Source organism: Mauremys mutica, chromosome 4, assembly GCF_020497125.1.
Source record: "Mauremys mutica isolate MM-2020 ecotype Southern chromosome 4, ASM2049712v1, whole genome shotgun sequence".
In the NCBI taxonomy this organism is placed as follows: domain Eukaryota; kingdom Metazoa; phylum Chordata; order Testudines; family Geoemydidae; genus Mauremys; species Mauremys mutica.
In genome coordinates this window covers 133209228-133231666 of record NC_059075.1, presented here as the reverse complement: position 1 = coordinate 133231666, position 22439 = coordinate 133209228, and the positions used below count along the sequence as shown (strand labels likewise).

General features: G+C 55.6%; 1 protein-coding gene across 1 annotated transcript in view; it reads left to right on the top strand.

Moving 5' to 3' along the window:
• The first annotated feature begins 1992 nt into the window (after positions 1–1992).
• Positions 1993–22439, top strand: part of LOC123369068 (F-actin-monooxygenase MICAL1-like) — a 43691-nt gene continuing 23244 nt past the window's right edge. Inside the window, exons 1-7 of the mRNA XM_045014434.1 lie at positions 1993–2272; positions 14578–14869; positions 16647–16854; positions 17620–17736; positions 18368–18469; positions 19809–19964; positions 21037–21137. Of these exons, the coding sequence (XP_044870369.1) occupies positions 14606–14869; positions 16647–16854; positions 17620–17736; positions 18368–18469; positions 19809–19964; positions 21037–21137 (948 nt within the window). The 5' untranslated portion in view covers positions 1993–2272; positions 14578–14605. The remainder of the gene's footprint in view (positions 2273–14577; positions 14870–16646; positions 16855–17619; positions 17737–18367; positions 18470–19808; positions 19965–21036; positions 21138–22439) is intronic.

Below are 22439 nucleotides of genomic sequence, written 5' to 3'. Positions count from 1 at the left end.
TGACCCCGTTATCCATTTGGAACAGAAGCTCTTTGGGGAAGGGCTGTCTGATCCCGGTTGGAGCCCTCTGGTGCTACTGTAATATAACTAATAATAAAGGAGAGGCAGGCTTTAAGGAGGGATGTGAAAGTGGGGTGCGTGGCAGGGAAGAGGTCAGGAATCGGGCTAGGCAGAGCAGGGAGGCCAGAGTAAGAGAGATGAAGGATGGGGCTGGGAGGAGGTAGCTGGGGGATGCTAGTGGGTCTCTGTCCCCTAGGAAATACCATGCCCTAAAGCTGTGTTTGCTGGTACTCCCTTGGCCTCACCCACGAGGAGGCATGTGGGGTACTACATTGGATGGTGCCCTGCACCCTGCCCAGAATCACCCCCTTTCTGTGGTCTGCCTGGCTGGTGGGTGCCTCATTACATGTGGTATATGGCTGCCCTCTTCTTAGCTACTGCCTGATCCCACAACATGCGATAGAGGCGGTGCCTATGGGCCTCAGCGGGCTGCTCCCAGCCTCCCATTGAGTTCAACGGGGCCAGTCCTGGCCCCACGGCAGGGGGAGAGGGCTTGAGAGCACCACAACAAAGGGGCCTCTATGGATAAAATGGATAAAACCCCATGGATCCAAAGAGGGGCTCTGAGCGCAAGGGTAGGGTTAAATATGGCGCATAGCCAGCCAGGGAGCAAAGGGCGAGGGGGGTCCTGTGGTGGGAGGCTTCCAGATTTCTGCATGTTCTGCTCGCTTCACCTGAAGGATAGGCCGGGGAGCAGCTCTCCCATGCAAGGGGGTGTCTGCCCTGGTGTGTGAATGGGGGCGATGGTGCCAGCAGCAGACTCTCCCTGAAGCCAGAGGGGCTGTAACTAGGCTGTAGCTTGACGTGGTGTCCATCACAGACAGGGCTGACAGTTTGGTTCAATGGCTCTCAGCAACCCAACTCTACACATGGTTCCTGCATCCCTGTCTGAAGCCCTGAGACCAGAAGGGAGGGGCAGATAAAGGATCAGCCCCAAGCAGCAGCATCCTGGGCCCTGGGCCTTGCATGGTCTCATTTGCCTCCTACAGGTGGGGCACCCTATTCCTCCAGGGGACCCTGTTCTCTTCACCCTGGGACCCTCACCACTCCCAGGGCTGATGGAGCTGTGGTATCGACACCAGCTGAGGAGCTCACCCCCACAGTGAACACGTGAGGGGGGTTGTCCTTAGAGCCTTGTAAAAAATACAGGCTGAGTAAAAGTGACAGGGACTAACTTAAAGGGCAGAAGGCTAGAGCAGGGGGCTGGGAGTCAGGACTCCTGGGTTCTGTGCCCAGCTCGGAGAGGAAGTGGTGGCTAATAGAGCAGTCTGAGTGCCCAGCTGGGACTAGAACTAGCCAGATAGTTTCAAACACATTTTTCTCCCCCACCCCAAACAATTGCCACAAAAAAGAAAAAAATTGCAGAAAGCTGTTGTCTTTGGGGGTGGGGGGGTGGGTCTGTGTGTGGGGGGGGGGGGAGAATTGTGACATTGTTTGCAACATTGTGTGACCAAACCATTAGAGAAACAGTTCTCAAAAGTTTTTGTGTGTTGAAAGCTGAGTTTTCTGCAAGCCAAGAATAGGTTCAGTAACAATTCTGGTTTTTTTTGTTTTTTTTTAAATGGGAGTTGGTCCATTCTGAATGCTGCAGAGCAGACACGCTTTTGAAAAATGTTGGCAACTCTTAAAGAACTTTTCCAGCCAGTTCTAGCCCCAAACCCTGGGTTTCACCCCCGGCTCTGGGCAGGGAATGAGCTCTCATAGTCCAGAAGGGGACAGGGACTCGGGACGCCTGGGTTCTACGGCCAGCTCTGGGCGGGGAGTGACAGCCCCTTGGAGGCAGGCTGGGCTAATCCTGCAGCCTTTCTATCCTGCATCGCAAAGATGCTCCTGGCAGTGGCTTCGCTGTCTAGCTCCTCCCCACCTCCCTGGGGGCCGGGTCCTCTGAGCAGCTGGCTTCTCCCTCCGCCCTCCATTAGCCCTGGGGGCTCTCAGCAGGAGCAGCTGCACAGCCTGGACTGCTCGCTGCCGCATCGAGCAGGAAACGGAGAGCGGTTTTAATTTCAATTTCCTGCTTTCTCATCGGGACTCCTGCACATTCACACTCAGCCGCCTGCTACGCAGCCCTGCCCTGCCCAGCCGCTGCAGGCAGGAAGCGAGCTCAGGGCTGACCCTGGGGGCCGGGATCTCCAAGCCAACCCATGCGCCTCCTCTGCCCCACAGGCGGGCCAGTGGCAGACCGGGGCTTCCAGCTCTCCAGCCACCTCTGCATGTAAGTCGACTTTGTGGTTTGGGCTTTAAGGTGGGGCCTGCCCCTGCCGGCGTCTCCTCCGGCCACCTGCAGTGGGGAGAGATCCTGGCAGCTCCTGACACTACAGGAGCCTCGTGGGTGTCTCTGGGTGGCTGCAGGGTCGGGGTGGGGTGGGGAGTGTGTGTGTGGCTACTGGCCAAGTGATACTGACAAGAGCTGGAGCAGGGTTCTCCAAAACCATTTGTACAGTGTGTGTGTGGGGGGGCTGAGAGCCACTGAACTAAACTGTATATGATGGAAACCATGTCAAGCCGTGTGTGGGGGGGGGCAGCACTTCTCGTTCCAGCAGCTCTGTGCTGAGCGCCTGCAGCCCCCTGGGGAGTCCTGGGCCTGATTCTGCCCGGCACCTCGCGGGGCCTTGCAAAAGGCTAGCAGGTCTGTGCAGCAGCGGTCAAGGCCAGTGGTGCTCCTAGCACTGACTGCGCTTGGAGGAGTCAGGAGCGCGCCGCGCCTCCCCGGTCCAGATCTGGCCCCTCGTTTGTTGCTGGAATAAAGTCTGGCGCTTCCCCAGAGGCGCCGCTGCGTGACTAGAGCCTGGAGGAATGCGGCAAAGTGGCTCAGGGACTCCTCACCGTCCCCCTGGGGACATGACCTAGCAGCCTGGGCAGTGATTGATGGGGCTTTCGAGGCTGAGGCTGCCAGCCCAGGGCCTTTAAAGGGCACTCAGCCCAGCTCCTTGCAGTAAGGAGTGAGATGCGGGGAGGCCAAGAGCTCCCAAAGACACTGGGCTGGGACCAGGGGGAGCCTTTCCTGTCACCTCACTTGAACCCCCAGCTCGGCCTGTTTCCCCTGCTCTGGAGAATGACTGGCTGGTTTGTTGGACTTCCCAGCACCCCGCCTGGCCGGGGCCAGGAGCCCCAGGGCGTGTGTCAAGTCACGGACACTCTGCCGTCACCCCCTTGTGGGGACGGGCGGGTGGGGGAGGAACGTCAGGGCCGGGCTGATGAATCTTTTGGAAAGCGATGTGCAGCTGTTCATCTGCCTGGACTCTGCCCACGGGCTGACACCCACATGATCTGGGGGAGCCTTTCCCCGGCCGGGCTGCCCTTTGTCTCTGCCTGTCTTTGGAGGGTAACCCTGTGGGGTCCCAGGTTCCACAGGGCAGCGCTCCCTGCCCTTTGCCAGGAGCCAGCCTTGCTCTCCTGTGGGGGCTTGGGGGAGAATAGCCTCAATGTCCCCCCCACACTCTGTGCCCCCCCCCGTGAGGTGGATCCTCCCTCCCTCAGGGAAGGAGCAGGTGGAGCAGGACCCACAGCATCACCCTTCACTTCTCCCCCTGCACGGGCCGCGATCCCCTCCCCCATCCTGTTCCATGCTGTGTGTGTGGGGGAGGGGTTCTTGCCAGTCTCCCCCTCACCCCACCTGCCTCCCCTCTTCTGCCAGCTGAAGGGGCATTTGCCCCCCTTCTCACGCGCTGCCTGTCTCTGCTCCCTTGGGAAAAAGGGGATATTCTCCTTGCAGAGAGGACGAGCCCCCTGCCTCCACTTCTCCTCAGGATTGAAGGGTTGTTATCCCCTTCCCCACAAACGCACCCAGTGCCGAGGTGTGGGGGGGCTATTCCTCCCCTCCCCCCCCCTCTCCTTGGAGCTCCATTCCAGGGGCCTGTTCCTAGGAGGCCGCTCCACTCCCATTGGCTTTAATGAGCTGAGGGCGCAGGTGTGGGCTGGGGCTCAGGGCTCCTGTCTCTCTCTAGCCCAGGTGAGGAGCTGCGTTTGCCACTTTTGCTTTGCCCGGCCCCAGAGGCTGCAGGCTGGACTTTGCCCTGCCACCCTGATAACGCCGCCCTTCCTGGCACGTAGCTGGGCTGGGGTCGCCAGGGGCCAGGCAGACCGTCCCCGGCATCACGCACACCCGGTGATTCAGCGCCCTGACCCGCTGGGATTGCTGTGGGCCAGGTTAACGATTCCTCTGTTGCCATAAAGCGCGTCTCCACCTGCTGCTGTTTCGCCAGCTAGAGCGAGCCCTGGGAGGGCGCGCCTGCCGTGGCTCCAACCGAGAAATGGGTCAGAGGGCCGAGCCCGCTCCTGCCTGGGTCTGACAGCGAGGGATGGAGGGACAGGTTCTGGGAAAGGGGGATATGGGACTGGCCTTTGCTGCACATCACATTCCTCCGGGAGCTCGCCAGGGGAAAGGGAAATAGGTGCGAGAAAGCACCGGTTTTGTGGCATTCAAGCTCCTGCAGCCGCCCGGAGCTGCTGAGAGTATGCAGGTATGAAATATTAATGTGGGCTGCAAGCCACAGGGTATCTCCAGCTCCCAGCAGCCTGGAGGCGGCCCATGAGGCAGACAGGCCCCCACGTTTTTACGTCCACGTGACGAGTGTCTTGTGATTAAAACGCCATTGGGAACAATCGACCGAGGGAGAACTGCAGGTCTCCCTGCCCCAGGCCCGCGTCACTTGTGTCCCTGCTGCTCAGTGGGGGTGGACGAGAGGCAGCTCTCATGCGGCCTGTTGCTTTCTCTGGGGCTCTCCAGTCCTCCCAGGCCAGCTTGAGGTTCTGGTGGGTGCGTGCGGTGGGGCAGGGGGCATATAGAGTTTGTGAGTTGTTGCCGCTTCAGACTGGATTGGGAAGGGGCCATGGCTGCTTTGACTCGAGGCTGCCCTGTTTCATTAGCAAAGTGCTGTGGCAGGCAGGCAGAGCTGTAGGAAAGAGATCTATACTGAGCGTGCGGAGAGGCCAGGGTTACCAATAGCCACCAGCTTGCACTCCTGAGCTGCAGGTATCACCTCAAACTAGATCCCTCCTGAAACTTCTGGCTTCCCTTCTTCAGTCCCATACACCCACGTGAGCTCAGTCAAGTTCCCAGGGCACCCACATCCCCCCAGGCCACCAGCCCTGTTGCTGACAGTCTCAGCAGGGAGACTTAGAATCAAACGGGTCATGGAAACTGAACTCCCCTGTCATCCCCTAGAAGTGCGATCGCTCCAGAGCCGGGTAAGAGGCCCCATTGATGATGCAGGGTGGTGCTTGCAGTGTTCTGGGCATATATTGGGAGATGCCATTAGAGTCAAGCATGAGCCTCAGAGCCTGGATTCAGATGGAAAGATCTGAGGTGTCCAGAGCCAGGTTTTTGGGTTAGCCCATTGAGACAGCTGCTGAATTAGGCTTTGGACCTTACCTTCCCCAAAGATCAGGGGGGATTTGGACAAGCAGTTTGTTGAGCCCGTCCCTCTCTCTAGCTGTAGCTACTTCACAAGGGTAACAGGCATCTCTAGCTGCATCACAAGAGCTAACTTGTCTTGTCCTGATGCTGAATGGTGGCTGGTTGCACAGAGCAGGAAAGAAAGCAGCTAGTTTCAGGCTGCCTGGTTAATGCCCATAGGAGGAAATACTGAGGGGGAAGAAGAACCAGCGGGGGAGGAAATGAGGAAAATATCACAAAGCTCAGTCACGCTGAGTTCCCCTAAAATTTTGTAATATGTAGAAACTCCTACATGGTCCCTTTTGTAGCCACTTCTTCTTAGACCATCCTCAATGTCCTCTAGTTCCAGAGCCAGGTGCTGGTCAGTAGCATCATATATAATTCACATACAAGCTACGTTCAAAGAACTTTATTAAGGTTGCAAAGTCAAACACTCAAAAATTTTCTTGGCCAGCTAGTCCCAGCCTCCCTCTCTTACCCAGTCCCCGGGCCAGCTCCAATCTCAGACACCTCCCCTCCCCCGCCCCAATTCTTGCCCCAATCTATGTCTGTCCTTTGTCCCACACTTTCCCAGAGCCAGCTCTTGTTCCCTATGCATTCGTGTCAGGCACGCCTCCTCCACGCTGCAGGACAGACAGGCTCCTTGCTTGCAGTTCAAGTGTCCAGATACAGACCCGGCCTGGCTCACAAAAGCCCAGAACTGCAATTGCTGAGAGAGTCTTTTTCAGTCCAGGGTTGGAGCATGCTCAGTTTGTGCAGAATCTTCAGGGAATTAAGCTACTAAAATCTAAGAAGTCTGTACTGAGCATGTGTGAACTGTGATTTTTTCAAAGGCTTATAACTGGGCCAAATTTGGGCAGATTTTCACATGGTCAGCAAAAGGCAATCCCTGGCACGCAGGCCATCCCTCTGCCAAATTGCAAGACCCTGTGCCAAAGTATCAAGGAGAAAAGGTCACCAGAATTTTTTAACGTGGGCAAAACAATGTATTTGTCCTTAGCCTTGTTCTTGGATATGGCCACACTGGTTTGATTGGTAAGTGAGGTCTTCTTCTTGCATCCGAAGAAGTGGGTATTCACCCACGAAAGCTCATGCTGCAAAACGTCTGTTAGTCTATAAGGTGCCACAGGATTCTTTGCTGCTTCTACTGGTTTGATTGAGATTTTCCAAAAAGATTCAGCCTGAAGCAGATACCTGGCATAGAAAATTTCTGTCCAAATGGTTAAAGTTTGGCAAGGGGATATGCAACTGAAAACAGGGTCTTATAATGGGAGGCGTTGGGCAACCTTGATAGTAGGCGGTCCTACCAGCCCCGCCTGTCACATAGAACTTCTGAATTCATAACTTAGTGGGAGAGTCAATGTGTCATGTGGGAGACAACGCCATCTAGTGGTTAATGCACAGGCCTGTCAAGTCAGGACTCCTGGGTTCCATTACTGGCACCAGCTCAGTGGATTTGGGCAAGGCCTGTCCCTCTCACTTTTCCCATCTGTGAAATGGAGATAGAAAGATGGAGGGACAATGCCTTGGAGCCCCTGGGTTCTGTTACTGACTCTGATAGCCCTGAGGATCCACTCCCCTTTTCTCCTCCAAGACTCAGCAATAAACCGATTCTTTCTTTTTTCCAAGCTGAACAGAGAGAAACCATAGAGAGTTCTCTGCTGAACTTCAGCGTGGTGTTATTGTGGACTCCAGCCAAGACTGAGGGTTTCCATATAAACCTAGAGGAGTGACAGTGGTTTTGCTTTGAACTGCTTGTAAACTCAATAGATTAGACAGACATAGGGTATGTCTACATTGGAGCTGGGGGTGTATTTCCCGTTTGGGTAGACGTACGTCTGCCAGCTTTGATCGGGCTAAGACGATAAAAGGAGAAGTGTAGCTGCGGTGGGATGGGCTAGCTATCCAAGTCAGTGCCTAGGATCCCTGGGCAGGACTGTATTCAGGCAGCCAGCACTCACACTGCCGTAGCTACACGTCTGTTCTCAGCATGTTAGCGTGCATCTGCCCGCGCTGGAAATTACGCCTCCGGCTGGCGTGCAGATATGCCCAAAGAGTCGAGGGAAGTGGTTCCCACATCCCAGCAGAATGCTGGGTCGTCAGAAATACCCCCTGGTTTTAAGTAACCTCATGTGGAATGACAGGGAAACGCCCCCATGAGCGCTGCCCTGGGAAGGGAGAGTGATGTCTTTTTGTCCAGTTTTACACAGCAGAGCTGTAGATTCGAACACACGTTTTCTGCCTGGGTCACTCAGAGCCCACATCCTCGGTATGGGGTTTCCTGGCCTCTTCCACCATCTAATTATCGTTCCTACCTCTCGTCAGTTATTTATTGCTCCCTGGGCCAGTCTGACAAACCACGACGCTTTCTCCATCAGATCTCAGCTGAAGACTTGGGGCCTGGTGTTCAGAGGTGTGGGTTATTACAGACGGCAGTGTTTCCCAACCTTTTCGATCCCAGGGACTGGCTTGCTGCCTTCCTAGACTGTGTCAGGGAGATCTCAGGGACCAGCGCTGGTCCACGGACCAGTCATTGAGAAACACGGACTTTAAGAGCCCCAGCCAAGGTCAGGGCCCGTGGTGCTAGGTGTTGTACAAACACCCAGGACAGGACACGCCCTGCTCTACATAGACAAGATAGATGAAGGACAGGACAAGGTAATTGGCAGGGCTGGGATTAGAAGATGGCTTTCTTGCGTCCTGCTGCAGTGCCCTCCCCCCTGGACCACACTGCCTTTCAGCCTGAGCCTCTGAAAGCCCAAGGGCCTGATCCAAAGCCCAGCGAAAACAATGGATGCTGTGTGTGTCCAGCATCTCTGAAAAACCTTTCACAATTTCTTCCATCAGGCCTAAGAGAAATGAGTCAAGGCTGGTAAAAAAAAAAAATCCAAGTCATTCCCTCTTTGAGGCTTGCCAGAACGGTCCGTTCTCCGTGTTTATTGTCATAACCACAGCAAAACCGGAGAGTGATAGACACCCAGCACGGCCTTGAATCACAGCTCTGTCTGACGGCGACTCACGCTGTCGAGGGGGCGGAAAGGGAAAAGCAAAGCAGTGGCAAATGAAAGGAACTGTTGCCCTGTGTAACCCAGCTTGCTTTCCATTGGGGTGGGGAGTTTGAGGCTTGGTGACTTTGATCCAATGCCGTTTGCTGTTCACACTGGGCTTCGCAGCACGCTCACCGAACTCATTTAAAATTCCGTCTCCACACGGTTCAGGCCTGTCCACAGTATGTTGTAAACCTGTTTGGAAACTATTAGAAGGATTTTGATCTCAGTAGCGCTGGTGTGAATCTGGAGTAACTGAGCAGAGTTACTGAGACCAGAATCTGACCCAAACCTTACACGCTCAGGGCCAGACGTTCAGCAGCTCCGCTGCACCCGCAGTGGGGGGCCAGATTTTCACAAGAACTCACCCCCCTCTTGAAAAATCTGGGCCGTTATTGGGGTGCTGAACTCTTGGGACAATGTGGCTCAGGGGTGGGTTTTGAGATCATATGAAATGGTGGCCCTATGATTCTAAAATGCTTTATACTGACCCCGACCCTCCTTGGGAAAGCTCCTTGAGATCGACAAGTGAAATTCGCTGTCTCAGCACGAGGTCGTATGAGAATGAGATTTGGCCCCGTTCGTATTTCCCAGCCAAATCCGTGCTCCAAACTGGGTTCGCTGCTGGAGAAGAGTTTAAAGCCAGTTCCAGTGTAGACAGAGGCCCAGATCCACTTGCAACGCTCGGTGTCATGGCACCTTACTTTTAGGTGCCTAGCAAATCACAGGAACACTGTGATCCACAAAGCAGAGCTGGGCACCGGGGCCCCCTGTACAATGACCTAGGGAGAGTGAGGTGCATCCGAATGCGATGCACAAGGGCCAGCACGCTAAGCGGCGGGCGGGGTGTATGTGTATGTTGAAGCTGGCCAGTGGGAGATGCCGACAAGAGGGTGACCCTATTCCAAGCACCTAGCTCTGCTGGGGGAGAAAGGATTTGAACAGGGGTCTCCCCAGTGTGCCCTGAGCTTAGGGTGACCAGACAGCAAGTGTGAAAAATCAGGACGGGGGTGGGGGGTAATAGGAGCCTATATAAGAAAAAGACCCCAAAATTGGGACTGTCCCTATAAAATTGGGACATCTGGTCACCCTACCTGAGCTAGAGAATGGCCTGATGTGGTGATCCTCAGGGTACGTCCAGACTACCCGCCGTATTTATCGGGAATCGATATATCGTGTCTCATCTAGACGCGATATATCGATCCCCGAACATTCTCCCCATTGACTCCGGAACTCCACCGGAGCGAGCGGCGGTAGTGGAGTCGACGGGGGAGCCTCGGACGTCGATCCCGTGCCGTGAGGACGGGAGGTAAGTCGGAATAAGATACGTCGACTTCAGCTACGGTATTCCCGTAGCTGAAGTTGCGTATCTTACATCGACACGCCCCCCTAGTGTAGACCAGGCCTTAGTCTCGCTTGCTGAAGCTGTTCCACTGTGGCTAAATAATGAAACAATGATTTGGCGTGGACCAGATTGGGAGGGAATTAACCCTGACTCTCCTACTTCTCTGGTGAGTGCTCTAGCCACCAGGGATAAGACTTAGAAGGTGGGTGGCCCCACCGGGTTGTCTCTGGATGGATTTTGAATGGGACCCAACCCAATCTGGGACGCAGCCTCTGAGCACACCTTTTGCATCAGGCTGCACATGCAACGTAGGTTGGCCGAATACCTGTCTTCCCCCGGTTTGTGAATCGCTCTGGGCCTTAGGTGGGAGCTAGGTACCAGGCGCCTAAGGGAGGCAGCAGTGCCCATGCCCAAAGGCTGAACCTTAGGCATCTACAGGGTTTGGTTGGTGTTATGTGGATTGCAGCGGAGCCAAACCTGGGACCTCTGGGGATCTGGGCCGGAGGCCGTAATGTCCAACTGACCTTTTCCATTGTGCTTTTCCTATGTATTGTATTGTCCCATTGTATTGTTCAGCATTCACAGCCGCTCATTTCCTGGCACTTACTGTCTGGTTGAGTGGAACGGATGGGCAGAGACATGGATGGGAACTAGCTAGCCCCAAATAGCCTTTAATGCCGTGTGCTGTTTGTTCCAAGCTGAAGAGAAGGAGGGATAACACCATTGCGTGACTCTTGAATGGTTGATGCAGTGGTGCTGGAACTAGGGGCGCTTCCGCACCCCCTGGCTTGAACTGGGAATAACAAACACCAAATACATGATTTCCATCAGCAGCAGCCCCATTACAAAAATTGTTCCAGCCCCCCTGGGTTGATGTGGTTTTAATTGGGCTGTAGATGGCCCTGAGTGATTCAGGTCTCCCCAGTCACCTCTCGGCGGCGAATATGTTCTATTTTTGTGTGTGCCGTAAATTACATTTCATAACAGCACGAACCACAGCAGGAAGCGTGTCTCAAGGCAATTACTGAGCATGTTGGCTAGCTGCTCACTCTGCCTTTGGCCCCGTGACACCGCGCCCCCGGGGAGAGGATATAATTGCTCAAGTATGTGCTGCCTGATGCTATAGAGGCTAGAGGGCATGCTCCTTGGGGCAAGACTTTCTCTGTACAGCGCTGAGCACACTGCTAGGTCCCAGTTTATGGTAATGTTCTATTGCTTAAAAGCCCTATTGCATTGGGGGGATGGCGCTGGGGCACTGGGCTGGGAACCCGGTGAGAACCAGGGTTCAATTCCTAGCTCTGCCCCAGGCTTCCTGCACAATTTCTATGTGCCTCAGTTTCCCCATTGGTAAAATGTTTCCTGACCTCACAGAGCACAGCACCTTGGGCAGAACACCGTTTCGGTGGCCCTGATATTTCAGAAGTCAGGGACACCCACCACTCCAGTTGAGAAACAAGTCCTAAGCTGAATAGGCATCTAGGTGGTGCTCATTCTGGCAACAGATTGATTTGGGATGTGGGAGAAGAGCCAGGGCAAAGATCTGCCCCAAATGCGTATATTACACTGAGACAGTGGGAATGCTAAGGGATGATTGTGCCTCCCTGGTATGTCTCCTCCATCTTTGGCCGTAATCCCTTGGATACCCTGTGGAGGGCTTTGGCATCTTGACATTTCTCTCTGCAACTTGCTGTGGGCCTTTCACCAGACACTTCTGTGCTGAGGGGGACCCTGGACAGGTATCTGACATGCTGTAGGGCTTTACAGCCAGGAGCACCCTTGACCTACCTGTTTCTTCATTGGGAGTGGCTTAGTGCAGAGACTTAGAGGAAACTGATCTCCCTCCAGGGAAGAAGCTGTGAATTTTCGTAGCTCTCCCATGGGTCTTGAGGCAAATCCTTCTAAGCCTCTTCCTTGGAGGAGTCCCCGACCTTGTCAGTTCCATTCCAGTCTGTGTAATTTGCAAGTCAAATGCAGGCATTCCCTGTCTGGAAGCTTAGCAGGAGAGGGAAACACTGCTGTGTGCTTTGTGCTTGTCTCACCTGTGATAAAGATCCTGGAATTGGAGCTTGCCTGGCAGTGATTTGGTGTCCGAGGTAGGAGAGAACACACAACAGGCTGGGGTTTGCGGCACTACCCAGTGTTGTGTAGTGAGGACTGTGTTGGAATTGCAAGCTCTCATTTTAAGAGTGGGAAGGGGTGTTCCATTAGCCTGTAGGCTAGGGGCCAGGGGTCAGTGGCAAAGAGCATGGAATCAGAGTCAGATATTGGAGTCAGTTTGCAGCCAGCCAAGTGAGGTGAGTTGTGCCTTGATGTTTAGGGAGCAGCCTGCTTTGTTTTTCTCTGTTTGGGGTTCTTGTGTATTCTGGATCAGTGGCCCTCAACCTTTCCAGACTACTGTACACCTTTCAGGAGTTTGATTTGTTTTGAGTACCCCCAAGTTTCAACTCACTTAAAAACTACTGGCTTACAAAATCAGACACAAAAATACAAAAGTGACCCAGTCACTATTACTGAATTGCTGACTTTCTTATTTTTACCATATAATTATAAAATAAATCCACTGGAATATAAATATTGTACTTACATTTCAGTGCATAGTATATAGAGCAGTATATATTTATGTATCTATGAAATGTTAGTTTGTACTGACTTCGCTAGTGCTTTTTCTGTAGCCTGTTGTAAAACTGGGCAAATATCTAGATGAGTCAATGTGCTCCCTGGAAGACCTCTGCGTACCCCCAGAGGCATGCGTACTCCCAGGGGCATGTGTACCCCTGGTTGAGAACCACTGTTCTGGATTCTGAGAAATAAAGCAGTGTTACATTGCAAGCTCCTAGCAAGAGTATGAAATGTTTTTTATCCAGATAGCACCCAGAGCAGCAGTTAATTCTAAACAAAGGCCTTGGGGGCTTGCCGGGGTTCCTGCACGAATGCAGTCAGGCAAAGGTGCTATTCATGCCAGCAGAGCTCCGCCCCTGCTTGAAACCAGGGGAAGCTGCACCAGTGCAAACTGCAACTCAGAGCCCGGCTACACTGGGGATTTGCACCAGTGCAGCTAAACTGGTGGTGGACTCTCACATATGGACACGGGCTAAACAGAAGGTGATGGAGGAGGGGGTAAGATTCCTGATCCCATTGAAGTCAATGACCAAACTCCCACTGATGCCGGGGAGAGGGGGCGGGGGGGAGAGGAGTTGGCCTGTACTGGTCAGATGTGGGCAGCGCAAAAAGGCAACTTATACAAAGTCATTTACTCTAACCACCAGCTACCACCCACTTCGGGTAGATTCCAGACACCTCTGCTGCTTTCTGTTCTCTTTGCTAAACTTCCCCCTCCCCAGCTGGCAGCCTCCTGCCCCACAGCTGGTCTCTTGGGGAGCTTTTGCAAGGCTGCTGAAATCTGGGGCTGCGGCTGGTCCCAGCTCACATCCGGCCCGCTTAAGGTAGCCCTGGCTCCCTCTCTGGTAGGGAAACCTCCTTCCCTCCCGAAACTGGATGGCTGATAAAGAGGAAGGAAGAATGTCCTCTGCTGATGCCACAGGAAAAGACTACGAAACTCCCCAGATCCACTTTGTGTGTTTCAGGTGCACATTGCACATAGGAAATTGCCCAGCATTGAAGCCGACTTCTAACCTGTCTCCCTGATGTCACACTTGCACAAGGGGCTGATTGCTACAATTCTTGGGCCAGGACGTTCACACTTGGCTTCTAAATCCCAGAGGGGATATCCAGAGAGGCTGAGCCTCTGCAGCTCCTAAGGAGTTTGGTGGGGTTTGTGGGTCGCTTGGATTCAGGTGCCTAAATGTGGCCATGGGAGCCTTGCTCTGTGCACCAGATCTGAACGCTCTGCCTAGAGTTCTTTAGCCCACGCTCTCTCTGCTCCTACTTTAGCTGATGCTAGCACAGGATAATAAGCCTGGTACATATCAATGTCTTTGTTAAATTGATGAACTCATATAAGCTTGCAGCGTCCAGTGGGCATAACTGGACAGTGCAAGACGGAGATTCCTAGGATTGTGTCTGGGACCGGCGATATTGGCTAGTGTCATTCGGTTGCACAATCCAAGCAGCGGCTGGCCAAAAGTGTTCATTCACTTAGCTGGGAGCAGCTGACATGCCAGAGGCTGTGTGTGAACAGCCCAGGAGTGAGGGTTCTCACAGCGGAGCAGGGTGAGGCTGGCTCCCAGAGCCGAGGGCTGGAGTGACCTAGCAGATCGCCGGTCCAGATAACACCAGGGGAACGTCACAGTGTTATCTTTCTGGATTCTAAGAATAAAAACAAAAAAAATGTTGCAACCTCCCAGCAGAGTATTTGATGTTCTAACATCTTTGCGTGTAAGCTGTGAAATGTAACATATCTGAAGGCTGTCTTAGGTCTTAATCTGTTGGCACAAGCAGTAGACACTCATGCTTTTAGCTCTGAAGCTCTTGGGTTCAAATCCTGCTGTTGCCCTAAGTGGGCTCTGTTATAATTGGACAATTAGCTTGGCACATCGTGGGTTTTGGTGTGTGTATGTGTGTGCGTCCTCCTCTGCAGCATTGGGTGTTGGCCAGCTAGCGGCAGGAGACCGGGCTACATGGTCCGATCTGCTAGAGCGATCCCGTGGGGCTGGTTTCCCTTCCCCTGTGTCATGCCTTTGGGTAACATCCGTGAAATGGGGGTTGTTTGAGAGGTGGCGTCTCTGCAGCGCCTCCCTCGCTCAGTCTGTGGTTTGCTCCCTCCTTTCCAGACTCCTTTCTTGACCCCGAGTGCCCAGGATGAACACTCAGGATGGGGAGCAGGGTAACCCGGCTCACTCCCTTTTCGAAACCTTCCTCCGTGCCAACCACTGCGAGGAGGTGCTGAGCAGCTTCCAGGCCTTGTGTGAGCAGCTGGCTCTGGAGCACAAGGGCCAACTGCAGTTCTACCATAAGCTCAAGTCCTGCCTTAACTACTGGAGTGCCAAGGCCCTATGGGGCAAGCTGGATAAGAAGGCTGGACACAAAGACTATGACCAGGGAAAGGCATGTGCCAACACCAAGGTAAGAAGGGAGGGCATGGCTGGTATAACCAGGGAAGGGCCCATGCTGAGAGCAAGGGGGAGGTATTACACAGACTAACTGTGTGATTTGCCTCCTCCTAGTGGCTGGTCCAAGTAACTGTAACAACCTACTACTAAGTTATAGCTAATGGAGCTGCTCTTTTACCTCAGGTGGTGGGGGCTTGTGCTTCCAGTAAGGGGAGTCGTGGGTTCGAATCCTCACTGTCAACCGTGGTGTTTGTCTGTAGGCAGCTGTGGTTCGTTGCACTGAGACTGGGAGTGGGGTGGGGTGCATTGCAGGTGTGGGGTAAGCCCAGAGCTAGCTGATGACAATGCTCTCTTCAGGGATGAATGGTTTGTCCTCTCCAGGCAGGGCTGAGTGGATCAGAGAGGGTATCTGAGCACCCTGTGTCGCTCCTGATAGGATGTGCAGTGGCTTGTGGTGTTGACATTGTGAATAAACAGGTCTTGGCAGTTCAACAACCCCACCTGTGATGCAAATTGAGCCCCTTGCTGGAAGGGCAGGTGTGGTGCAGCTTCCTGGTGAGCTCTGCCTGTGCTAGTATGGTTCGGGAAATTTACTTGGGCCCTGTCTCCACTAGTGCTCCAGGCGGGAGTGTTCCCGAAACCATGCTGGCCAAGTCGGGGGATGTACTGCGTGTCTGCTGTATCCAAGAGACACTACAGGCCCCAGGGCATGCAGGAGGGGTGGGGAGCAAGGAGCCAGAGCTCTCTGCCTGTGTCCCCTTGTGGAGAACAGGGAGTTAATGGCTTCCTTGCAGGCAGTGTCAGTGCTGGGGGAGAGTCGAGGGTGGTGCTGTTCACTCTAACTCGGCTTGGGAGAGAGATTAGATCCCCCATTATCTGTCCTTGGATGAGAACAACTGGGACCGAGACTAAAACACATTGTTTTAAAACGTGTAACGATTCAGCTCGCTGAATTCCCAGCAGAGGGAAAGTGGGGCTTCCTTGTCTACGCTGAGGAATTCAGCCATCAGTGGGTGGTATTGGCAGAGCTGTGCCTTCAAGGGCTGAGCTTCCCAGGCAGAGAGTCTGCAAAGAGATCTTCCGTGAGCACCTTGGGCACCGAGTGTTCATTGAACACCACCCAGCATAGCTGCACTGGTGCAAACTCACAGGACTGACACACCAAGTGGCGGCTTGTGCTGGGGACAGCTCACCCCTGCTCGAATCCGGGGCTAGCTGCACAGGTGCAAATCACGGCAGCTAGAGGCTTTGCCCATCCCCCAGTGGGGGGGCTGTAACCAGGACAAATCCCCAGTGCAGCCAAGGCCTGAGTTTTCAGCAGATCACCCTGATTCTGGCCCAGTGAAAATGCGGGGGAGTCAGACCCGATGTGGGAAGAGGGGAGACGGGAGCTGGAGGCCTTTCTAGCCTAGGGTTTGTGTGCACTCCCCTCCCAGTGGTGTGACTCGTGCCTTGTGTCAAAGGGGGTTGGAGTGATTTCCTGACTCCATCAGCTCAGCCGGAGTCACCTGGCTGCTGCAGTGTAGACCCCCTGCTCTCTCCTGTCTGCAATACGCTCACTTCACCCCAGTTCTCAGCCCTGCCAGGCCTTGAGATCCCAGCCTGGCCTAGTCTCCCCTCCCTCAGCTAGTCAGGCCCTTCTGCCCCCCAGGGGGACAGACGCACCCGTCCCAAGAGATCAGCACTGGGAGGGGGGCTGTGTTCTGGTGGGCTTATTCCCAGCCTTATTCCCAGCGAGGAGCCTCCTGCGTTCTGCCCTGGGCACCCAGCTCTGTCACTGCTCCTTCCAGTGCCTGATCATCGGGGCCGGCCCCTGCGGGCTCCGCACCGCCATCGAGCTGGCCTTCCTGGGAGCCCACGTCGTGCTGGTGGAGAAGAGAGACTCCTTCTCCCGCAACAACGTGCTGCACCTCTGGCCTTTCACCATCCACGACCTGCGGGCGCTGGGCGCCAAGAAGTTCTACGGGCGCTTCTGCACTGGGGCCTTGGACCACATCAGTGAGTGGGGCCGGGGAAGCAGGGCAGGCACAGCTCTGGGGTCTGGGGGGGTTGGGTGACAGGACAGTGCCCGGTGCGCTGTGGCAGGGGTTGGTTGTGTGTGGGGGTGGACAGGGCTGGGCCGGAGGCATGTTGCGGCTTGTGGGGATTGTGGCAGTGACCAATGTGCCCTGCCACTGTGGCTGGGCGGGTAGGGTGGGGGGGCAATGCATGGGGCACTGAGGCTGGGGTTGTCGGGGAGGCTGGTGCAATGGCCAAGGTACCCTGTGGTTGTGGCTGGGTGAGTTGGGGTCTGGGGCCCTGCTGTCCCGAAGGGAGCCCCATCCCAGCATGCCCCTGGAGGATTTCAGCTCCCCCCACACTCCATTTCCCACCAAGGGCAGCTTTGCTCCCAGCCTGCACAATAAACACAGATGGCACCTGCCTTCTGGGGCCGAGACCCATCTCCCATGCTCTTCAAGCTGGGTCTGCACATCGGAGGGGTCCCCCCACCCCAGCGCCGCTCCAGGGGATTCTGCAGTGCCAGCCGCCCGCTCTGCTAAAGCAGCCTGCGTCCCATGGCGGGGAGAGGTCCAGACCCCAAGTCTGTAGCTGGCAGGCAAGTAGCTAGGGAGCTGCCTTGGGTCAGATAGCAGGGAGCGGTCGGAGTCTGGGACCCACAAGGCAGGGGCGCTGGGTAGGGGATGGACTCGAATGGGCTTTGTCTGCGACTGATCTCTGGGGAGCTTTGATTTCTGCTCCATCACTCTGTCCTTCTCTCTCCAGGTATCCGTCAGTTGCAGCTGATCCTCCTGAAAGTCGCCTTGCTGCTGGGGGTTGAAATTCACGTCAACGTGCAGTTTAAGGGGCTCATCCCCCCTGCAGCGAAGGGGAGCGGACGGGGTAGGGAAGCTGGAGCCTTGTGGCCCGGACTCATTCCAGCCATCACTGGCTGAAATCCAATCTGTGCCGTGCCGACGGTGCTGGCACCCCTGCCTAGGGCTAGCCTGTTCCCCGGAGAACAGGGAGATCTGCCCTCAGATAGGTTGAGGAGGGGTTGGGGGATTCATCCTCTTTTCCTGCTAACTGCTGCTGACCCAGACTGAAGTCTCTGCAGATGACTAACACACTCGTGACGTGGTTTTGAGCTGTGGGTCGGTTTCCCCTCAGTCTGGTCTGCTCCTGAGGTTTTTGTTTTATTTTAAACAACAATACCGGTGCCACAAATGCTAATCCAGCTTCACAAACTCCTCCCATCTCCAGGGGGTGGGGCCAGTACCATTATCCCCATTGTTCAGATGCGGAAACTGAGGCACAGAGCAGAAAAGTGACTCACCCAAAGTCATGCAGTGAGTTATTGGTAGAGCTAGGATTAGAATCCAGAACTCCTGACGCCAAGCCGCAAGCTCAAACCACTAGACCACACCCCCCCACTTTATGTATAAACGTTCCTGACGGGGATGGGGGAGTTTTCATATTGGGGTGTCGATCAGGCCCCCTCTGACGCCCCCTTCTCCATTGTCTTTCTCCGCAGGTGGTGGCTGGAAGGCTGCACTCCAGCCCAGCTCCTCTCCCGTGGGGCAGTATGAATTTGACGTCCTCATCTCAGCCGGAGGAGGCAAATTTGTGCCTGAAGGTGAGGGCCCACTCGTGAGCTACAGCTCATGTGTCCCCCTCCTCTCCCAGCCTGGGGTGGGAGGCTGCATGAGGCTGCGGAGCTTAGCCTGGCTAGAGGGGCTGGGAGAGCTCCATTTCCTCTGTAGCTGGATGTTCCTTCTCCTCTACCTCGGGGACACGTACAGTCCTACAGGGCTCGGAGGCTAACGGGGACCCCTCTCAGGCCGGACGCACCCCGTTACCCAGGGGCTGGCCAGCAGCATTGGCCTAGGAGGGGCCTTCTCAGGGTGGCCAGGCTAAGGGGAGGCAATGGTGCTTCTGGTTGCGTCAGCTGGGCCGATGGGTCCCGGGACTCTGATCGAGTCTCTTCTCGCGGGTGAGGGGAGCAGAGAGAGAGGCTGAAGGGCTGGCGTGGGGGCGGATGGGGGTCATTCTCTCTCTGCTCAGTTCTCGTGGGTCCCCACCCAGTGGGGCTGGAGTCTGTCGGCAGGATATGGAGTCCCGGCCTGGGGCGGGGCGGGGGCGGGAGGGATGCAGTGTTCTCTGGAGCAGGGCATGTGCGTGAGCCAGGCAGCTCGGCGCCGTGGCTTGTACTGTGAAGGGTCTGGGGCGGGAGACGGGGGAGTGGGAGAAGAGGCCTTGAGACAGCTCGGCTCCTGATAGCCGGGGCTGGTCACGCCACCTGCTGAGGCTTGCCCCGAACATCTGCAGGGCCGCAGGGCTGGACAGCTGCTACCTTAAAATGCATGTAGCATCATGCAGCGGGGCGTTCCCAGTGCTTGTGCAGGGGCCCCTATGGCCCAGAACCACCCGGCCTCCAGGCCTGCCTCCTCCCTGAGAAAACCAAACAGTGGGGACCTCCCTTCCTGGGCCACTGTCCCCCCAGGCCCCGAATGGTGCTTCCCTCTCTCCCCAGCGTCTGTGCTGGGCCGGGAGCACCTGGGGGCAGGGTGCAATTCCCCCTCAGTGCTCAGTAATCGGTACGTGGTCCTGCCTTCTGGCTGTGCACTGCCAGCTTGGCGCTGGCCCACAGAGGTTGGGAGGTTCAGAGCTGGGGCTTGGTCCAGGCCCTTCTCAAACCCCGCTCCTACCGCCACTGGTGCCTTGGTACTTGCTGCAGACAGAGCGCCCTGAATGTCGGGCGGTGTAGTTCTTGGAGCTGCCGAATAGCAGACAAGGACGCTGCACCCCTGAGGGTATGTTCGGGCCCTCGCCAGCCTGATTCGGCCTGCACCCCTCTTCCTTGCCTCCACCCCCCCCAACAGGCTCTTCCCTGCATTGCCAATGCCCCCTTTCCTGTGGGCTAGGAAGGGCCCCGGCACGCCTGACAGGCGCGGTGTCTGTGTGTCTGTCCCCAGGGTTCAAGCGGAAGGAGACGCGCGGGAAGTTGGCGATCGGCATCACCACCAACTTCGTCAACCGCCACAGCCGGGCCGAGGTGGAGGTGGCCGAGATCAGCGGTGTGGCCCGCATCTACAACCAGCAGTTCTTCCAGAACCTCTACAACAAAACGGGTCGGCCGGGCCTCCCCCCGTCAGCTAACCCCTTCCCCTGTGCATCCCCCGTCCTCCAGGGCTGCATCAACCCACCCCCTGCTGTGCGATGGGGCCGAGGGGAGGGGGGGCATTCAACAGGCAGCAGGGGTCCCTTCTCAGCAGAGGGTGTGCTCAGAGAAGGGGACTCCAGCACTGAGATCAGGGGCTGCTGATGTTGTTTATTTGATTTGTGGTAGCACATGGGAGCCCCAATCATGGCCCAGCCCCCCACAGTGCCAGGCGTTGTACAAACACAGAACAAAGAGACGGTCCCTCTCTCCCCCAGGGGCTTCAGGTAATTGTGCCATTTGCCGTCAGCCTGAGCTGGGAAGACGGAAAGCTACCAGAGGGGGAAATACAGTGTATAACCTAGCCAACTGCAGAAAGGACATTAATGGGGCACCTCCGTTGACCCTGTGTCATACCACAAGAACAAGGGACCCTCAGTGAAATTAAAAACGAACCTACTTAAAACTGAGAAAAGGAAGTTCTCTTTCATGTGATGCTTCATTCGCTTGTGGGACTCACTGCCACTAGATAGCACTGAGACCAGAGGGTTATATGGAGGCTGGACTGGGCCAGAATTTTATGTGGGGGATGGATTAGATGACTTCTTCAGGTCCCTTCCAGCTGCACATTTTTGTGATATGCACAGTAAGAGCATCAAAAGTGATGTTGCATTTGGATACTTATGTTCTTGTATACATATAAAACAGATATAAACTCTCATGCATCAGGGCACACGCCAACTACTAACAGCCTGGGGTCAGGAAGAAACTTCTCTATGGCATGTGTCCATTGTGGGGGTTTTATCTCCTTCAGTGAAGTAGCTGCTACTGGCCATTGTTGGAGACCCCTGCCCCATAGAAGTAGATGGCTCCCTGGCCTCATCTGGGATGGTGGTTGCTGCGTTCCTTCTGGCCCTCGTGCCTGTCTGTCTGTGGCTGGAGCAGGTTGTGGGGCAGCTGCCTGTCCTCGGATGGCATTCTCACGCCAGCTTTCTCGGCCCAGCTCCAGCTCAACCTTCTCTTTATCCCTTTGCCCATGCCAGGTATCGACTTGGAGAACATTGTCTACTACAAAGACGACACCCACTATTTTGTCATGACGGCCAAAAAACAGAGCCTGCTCAAAAAAGGGGTCATTGTGCAGGTGAGAGGGCTCGTGGGGCCTAGCACGGGCATGGGGAGGAGACTGGCAGCCGTGGGCAGGGCTGTGGGTAGTTAGCGTGTTGGGGACTGAGCTCTGGGAATCTGAATTCCAGTCACTTTCCTTCTTCTAGTCGTAATAACAGGGCGGGAGAGATGGGACCAAACAGCTGAGTTCACCAGGGCACTGGCCTGGGTTGCACGTGCCCAGCGTATTGGAACATAAGGTACATGTACGTGGAGGCGTGGGGCATTGTGCTACCATCCTGGCAGCACTTGCAAGGGCTGGGGTCAGTGCTTGGCTGGGAGGCCTCCAGAGGATGCAAAAATGGTGCCGGGGATTCGCTGAGAGGCACTTCTCTCTCTCTAGGGTACGTCTAGCCCACGAGCACTGGGTGTGACTGCCGTTCCGGCTGGCGTACCCAAGCTAGCGTTAATGTGGGTCGCTCAGGTCCTGGCCGGCGGAGCTGCTTCAGTGTGTGAAGGTCCAGGTGGGCAGGGGCGGCTCTATGTTTTTGGCCGCCCCAAGCAGTCATGCGCGGGAGGCGCCCCGGAGCCGCGGGAGCAGCGGACCTCCCGCGGGCATGACTGCAGAGGGACCGCTGGTCCCGCGTGGCTCGGCTGGACCTCCCGCGGCTGCGGACGGTTCGCGGGTCCGGCGGCTCCGCTTGAGCTGCCGCAGTCATGCCTGCGGGAGGTCCAGCCGAGCCGCCGGACGAGCACCCCCTCCGCAGTCATGCCTGCGGCAGGTCCAGTTGTCCCGGGGCTCCGGTGGACCTCCCACAGGCATGACTGCGGCAGGTCCGCTGGCCCAGCCTGCCGCCCCCCCCGGCCGCAGGGGACGCCCCCTAGATTTTGCCGCCCTAGGCACCAGCTTGTTTTGCTGGTGCCTAGAGCTGCCCCTGCAGGTGGGTTTGGGCAGCTCGTACTGCCATGGCTTCACGGCTCCAGTACCTAGATTAAAGCTAGCATGGCTACTACCGCAGCCTAAGGTGCAGTCACACTCGGGGGGCTGCAGTGTAGATGTACCCTGGGCCAATGCACCAGTGTGGTGCTAGGAGCAGAGTGCTGCTGGAAAGACCATTTTCTGGATGAGACTTAAAATGGAAGGTGCCAACCACTAAAGCTCTATGGCGCTCCTTGCCGGAGTGCATGTGTCCTGGCAAATTTCCAGATGAGTGTTACTTCCTGCTGACCTACATCGCTCCTTGTGGTTTCAGTGGGATATGTTCTAACTTTATATTTCCTGCCCATGCCTGTTGCTATGTACTCTTATTCAGCTGCCATGTTCCACCTCAGAGGTGGC